At 48.5% G+C, this 6,311-nt stretch overlaps 1 protein-coding gene across 1 annotated transcript in view; it reads right to left on the bottom strand.

Moving 5' to 3' along the window:
* The window catches only part of col16a1 (collagen, type XVI, alpha 1), a gene marked incomplete at both ends in the record, with an annotated part of 84,245 nt that overhangs the window by 55,619 nt on the left and 22,315 nt on the right, over positions 1-6,311 (bottom strand). The window contains 3 exons of the mRNA XM_084454953.1: positions 2,380-2,407; positions 3,162-3,279; positions 3,633-3,701. Coding sequence (XP_084311079.1) covers positions 2,380-2,407; positions 3,162-3,279; positions 3,633-3,701 — 215 coding nt within the window. The remainder of the gene's footprint in view (positions 1-2,379; positions 2,408-3,161; positions 3,280-3,632; positions 3,702-6,311) is intronic.

Below are 6,311 nucleotides of genomic sequence, written 5' to 3'. Positions count from 1 at the left end.
TTCATAGCCAGGAGGGAGCCAGCCAAGCTGAAGACCTTCCAAAGAGAGACAAGACTAAAGACAAGAAAAACAAGAGCAAGAATGCAGGGAGGGGCAGAAAAAGTGGAGGGCGATACACACAGTATCAAAACAGAGAGGAAGGGAGAGTGAGATACGGGCTCAGAGATGGAGGAGCGCAGCACATGGACTTGATAAGAGACGGAGAGGGTGAGAGGAGAGCGTCGTAGGAGAGGGGGAACGAGAAGGAGGGAGAGATGAAAGAGAGAGAGAGAGGGAGAGGGAGATGAAAGAGGGAGACCGCGGCGCAGGCCCTGTTGTTGGCGGGCGACAGGGGGGAGACAGATGCGGGGCTTAGAGGTAAACACTTAAACAGCTGCGATTCATCCACTTTCTGGCCAACTGCCCTTACTGGACACACACGCACGCATGCACACACACAGACACACACACACACACACACACACACACACACACACACGCACAGAGAGCAGGCAGAGTTAGGATGATAAATCAGAGAGATACAGACCTCCCCCACTATGAGGAGAGGGCACACTCAGCTGCTTCTCTCGCTAAGAGATTTTCAAGAGAAATAGACAAGACATGACAGAGAGAGAGAGAGAGAGAGAGGAGGGGGGAGGGAGAGAGAGAAGAAGAGAGAGAGAGAGAGAGGAGGGGGGAGAGAGAGAAGAAGAGAGAGAGAGAGAGAGAGAGAGGAGGGGGGAGAGAGAGAAGGAGAGAGAGGCAGGGAGAGAGAGGGGGAGAGAGGTGGAGGGAGAGAGAGAAGGAGAGAGAGAGAGAGAGAGAGAGGAGGGGGGAGAGAGAGAAGGAGAGAGAGGCAGGGAGAGAGAGGGGGAGAGAGGTGGAGGGAGAGAAGGAGAGAGAGGAAAAGAGGGTGCAGATGTAAAAAGCACCTGGAGGTTTGTAAAAGGCTTGTTTGTTGCATTTCTGTTGTGTTTTATTTTTTATTTTTAGCTCAGACATTACGCACCTGCATATCAGCTGCTGTCAATTTTAGATAGTGAATTCCCAGTTCAGTCTGGCTTTTAAATCTACAACTGTCATCTCCGAAATCCAATCCAAGCTTCAGTCTAAACTAGCTCCACAGCAGACCCTGGACACTGTCATCTGGCTGTGACTCACACAAAATGAGCCGAGTGGATTAGAGTCGCAAACAAAACAAAGATTACTTATCTTTCGTTGACTTTCATACTTCACTCACAGGTTTGTGATCAACATATGGGATGAGAGCCAGTTTGAACACACACACACACACACATACTGTACACACGCGCACACAGATACACACGCACCCACAAGATACGCGCGCTATACTGTATAAGCACATTCCTACGCATACAGATGCACGCAAGCACACAAGCGCACACACGCGCGCACGCCCGCGCGCACACACACACACATGCAGTTTCCCGAGGGCGTGTTTTGATGGAATCACTCTTCGCTTATAGTTGGACTGACTCTACCCTATTTCACCCGCCCCTCCCCTCCTCCACTTCATCCCTCTCTCCACTCCTCCACCTCTCACGGGGAGAGAGAGCTCCATCCCTCAGCCAGAGAGACGAGGGAGAGAGGGAGAGGGTATACCGACTGTCACTCATCCCTCAATTTGTTTATCTCTCAAACGAAGAGAACAAAAGAGGGCAGATGTCATCTTATTCATCTGTTTATTCACTTTGGGAGACGGAGACAGAGAGAGAGGGAGAGAGAGAGGGAGGGAGAGAGAGAGAGAGAGACAGGGAGAGAGAGAGAGAGAGGGAGAGAGAGAGAGACGGAGATAGAGAGAGAGAGGGAGGGATAGAGAGAGAGGGAGGGAGAGAGAGAGAGAGAGGGAGAGAGAGAGAGAGAGAGGGAGAGAGAGAGAGACGGAGATAGAGAGAGAAAGGGAGAGAGAGAGAGCAGATGAAGAGATAAAGATCCTCAGGAGAACAGACAGGCAGACAGGTGGACAAGCAGACTGGGAGACAGACCCTGGACTCGCCACTTAATGGGTCTCAGACTACGGAAAAACAAAGACTGCAGTATCTACCGAAAAACACACAGGAAGCGCTAGAAAATGGAGGCTCTCTTCTCTCTCTCGTGTGAGGTTGGGAGCGCGCCACGGAACACATCTCGAAGGTCCTTCGTCGCCGTCCCCAAAGAAGACACCGGTTTCCTGACAAGCGGCGTTTCGTTTTTTGTTTTAAATATTTCAGAAGTGACTCGATACATTGACTTGGTGACAGTGGCATATCCTTCGCCTCAGCAGTAAACGTCTCCTCAGAAGTGTGTTGTGAGGTCAGATATATGGACGTCTAACAGAGACGCCTGAAAAGGACAGCAGTAATAAAACATGCTGATCTGACCCACCAAAGAGGCGCCTACTTTCCCACAGGGGTCGGACATTTCCAGCCTGAACAACAAAATGAGAGAATGTTCTTGAAATAGACCCACAAACGCTCCTACACTCCAGAAACCCATTCTTAAGGATTTATTTCCACTGAATAACATAAGACTTTGTACGAGCAACCAACTGTTAGTCCATTAGGCCGTGACAACAAAACTCAATAGCTACTAATACTTACTACATCATAAAAGCATAACTACTGATGTTAAAAAAAAAAACGCTGGCAATTTGTGTTTGTGGTCACTCCCGGAAACCGAGAGATGCTGTAGTTCCAGTAATCCAACTTTAAGTGCTGTGCTTTACCAGCCAGCGACATGATGTGGTCTCAGGCGGCGGGCGGCCCTGGGCGGGTTGAAAGCAGTTCCAACGTAAGACACGGCGGCGCTCGGGGGCAGGACAAGGCCGGCTGAAGTATTCAACCCAAGTTCAGAGGCTATTCAAATTCTCTCTGCCTATGAGAAAGAGAGGGGCGGGGGGCAGAGAGAGAGAGAGAGAGAGAGAGAGAGAGGCGGAGGGAGAGGGAGAGGGAGAGAGAGAAAGAGAGAGAGATAGAGAGGGGTGGAGGGAGAGGGAGAGAGAGAAAGAGAGAGAGAGAGAGAGAGAGATAGAGAGGGGCGGAGGGAGAGGGAGAGAGAGAAAGAGAGAGAGATAGAGAGAGAGAGATAGAGAGAGATAGAGAGAGAGATAGAGAGAGAGAGAGAGATAGAGAGGGGTGGAGGGAGAGGGAGAGAGAGAAAGAGGCAAAGATGGCGTCTCTTACTCAGTGGGGCGGAGCAGAGCGGTCTTCCCCAGACGCAGGATGATGGGGCCTCGGGGGTTGCGGATCTTCTTGACGTCGGGACTCTTCAGCAGGGAGAAGCGGCGTACCAGGTTGAATCCTGGGAAAGATCAGAGGAGGCCGTGAATGTCAGGCTGACTAGTCGATCACAGAGAACAACAACAGTCAAATCTGACTCGCTGAGACGCTATGTTTTGTCTGACTGCTCACTGCACGCGTGTGTGTGTGTGTGCGTATGTGTGTGTGTGTGTGTATGTGTGTGTGTGTGTGTGTGTGTATGTATGCGTATGTGTGTGTGTGTGTGTGTGCACGTACGTGAAAGCGAAAGTGTACATGAAAGCATGAATTTACTGTTTATTGTATTTATTTTAGGCATATTTTGTTTGTTAACGTGTCTGAGCGTACATGTGTGTGTGTGTGTGTTGTGTGTGTGTGTGTGTGTTGTGTGTTTACCTGTTATGTTGTGCCTGGCTGTCTGGGGGAACCTCCAATCATCGACTTGTAGGGACGGGCATCGCACATCTGGAAAAAGTGATAATGACAGAGAGAGAGAGAGAGAGAGAGGGAGAGAGAGAAAGAGAGAGAGAGAGAGAGTAAAACATCACATATTATTAAGGCTTCTGACCTGACAAGGCTGATATAGTATGGAATGCCATCTAGTTCAAAAACACACACATTTTAACATGTAAACAACGTGTCTTTGACATGCAAACAACGTGTTGTCAATGTGTTGATTTTACACGTTGACAACACGTTGACAATGCGTTTACACGTTGTTTGCACGTTGTTTGCACGTTAACAACACATTAACAACACGTCGACAAGTCGCTGACAGCACGTTGACGTGTTAAAATTGAGCTGGATGGTCTTCTGTAATACCGTGAGGTCAGCTAAAGCAGAGGTCTTCTGACTCAGCACTTCCACCGTGAGACGAGGAGAGGGGAGAAAGCATGAACGTGTGTGTACAGTAGGGGTGTAACGATACACTAATCTCACAATACGATACGATACACAATATTAGGTTGACGATAACAATATGATACGATACACTAAGGGCAGGTGTGAAGCGTTGCAGTAGCGCTGCTGTTCACACCAATAGTGCATTTCTCCACATTTCTACTCCACTATACTTTGTGAATTTAGAGCTTAACTGTTGTAATATCATGGATAGGCCTAGAGACAAAAGATGTGTTTGCTACCAGCGTTGTGTAGCCAGCGTTCACTGATATCCAATAAACATATCACGATATTGTTTTCACCTTGACGATATGTATTGTGACGTTTCTGTATCGCGATATATTGTGGCACGATATATTGTTACACCCCTAGTGTACAGTATGTGTGAACGTGTGTGTGAACTGTATGAATGTTCTGTGTGTGTGTGTGTGTGTGTGTGTGTGTGAGTGTGTGAGTGTATGTGATAAAGAGAGAGTATGTGGGTATACAGTGTGTATGTGTGTGTGTGTGAGAGAGAGAGTGTGTGTGTGAGCGATAGAGAACCGGGGCCTGGGTTGTGTACAGACACAGGGTTTGTGGTCTGGCGCTGATGCTGGAGGGATTTGTTGTCACCCCGTCCCATGGGGCTACGGAGGAAAGTGCATCCCGTCAGGAAGTGTCTGCCCGGCCCCTGGAGGCCCGCGGTGCAGCCGAGGCAGACACGTCACACGGTGACAGGGCCCTGATAGGTCCCCCTGGGGCGACGCTTGCGGTACCAGGCATTCTGGGACACCGCTGGGCTCTGAACAGCGTTCCTCCACAGGATCCCTCTGTGACCACGGCAGGGCCTGATGATGAAATCTTATTTTTCATCCAAATTCCGTTTGTCCAAATGTGGACATTTTCCCCGATTATTCTCATAATTGTTCTCAAGCGGCTCAAAAAAAAATCCACTGTGAAGTTCAAAATGGTGTCGATTCTCTAACGTTTTCACAAAGTGTTAGCCCCCCCCCCCCCCCACCGAAATCTCTACACTCCGTGCTTTTCCGTGTTCATGCCCGGAGTCTGACGGCGTGGTTCCGTGCGTAGGGTAGGGGCCCCGGAGCCCGGGGGCAGCTGCTGGTCAGAGAACGGTCGGTCTGCAGTCTACCGTATACACACGTAACACACACAGCCTGGGTCGATGGCGGATACACACACACACACACACACGCATACGAGGACACAGACACACACACACACACTGTGTGCATCCAATATGAAAAAGATACAAGCATTTTATAGGTGTAAATAGTAAAGATATTGACATACTGTACGAGTCACAGACATAAAACATACACTTGGTATACATAAACACACACACACAAACACACACACACACAAACACACACTGACAAATACTACTTCACCTGTAGGCCGGCCAGTTTGTTAAATCGATACCAATTTAGATTTGGAGTTGGAGGGGAGTGACTCCCAAGCTAATGAATGGCTCCAATTAGACTTAGGAGCGCTGAGTCACACACCTGATGAAGTGCTGTCTAAATTAATCTGTATGGGTGTGTGTGTGTGTGTGTGTGCATGTGTGTGTGCATGCATGTGGGTGTGCATGTGTGTGTGTGTATGTGTGTGTGTGTGTGCATGTGGGTGTGTGTTTCAGAATACATTAGTCACTCTACCCTGGTGGAGAGAAAACTAAAGACTTCACGTAGGATGTCTGGCACTTCTATTTGAATATAATTGATTACTAGGTGGGTCTGCAATGCGCTTATAAACCTGGTAATGGGTTGATTGTTAGGAGAAACAGATGACCTGTCTGCCTGTCTGTCTGACTAACTGTCTGTCTGTCTGTCTGTCTGTTTGTCTGTCTGTGTGTCTGCAGAGGTGTCTACTGTCTCTGTCCCAAGAAATTCAAATACATTATCCCTTACACTAACAGTCTGACCGGGAGATAAGATTTAAAAATAGTGTGGGAGAAAGTATCAGGTTATTGCTTTGAAAAATGGTATGGGACAAAGCATGAGGTGAAGTAGTTACTTTGGAAAACCATGACCCTGTTACTTCAGAAAGAGAATCAGGTGAAGTTTGGACTTCAGAGGAGAAGTCTGCATGACTCTGATCTCTGATGTGCTATGATGTGTCAGTATCACCACACACACACACACACACACACACACACACACACACACACACACACAC

This window comes from Borostomias antarcticus (genome assembly GCF_949987555.1).
Source record: "Borostomias antarcticus genome assembly, chromosome: 21".
In the NCBI taxonomy this organism is placed as follows: domain Eukaryota; kingdom Metazoa; phylum Chordata; class Actinopteri; order Stomiiformes; family Stomiidae; genus Borostomias; species Borostomias antarcticus.
Note: the sequence above shows the minus strand (reverse complement) of the source record. Positions and strands in the feature narration are given on the sequence as shown.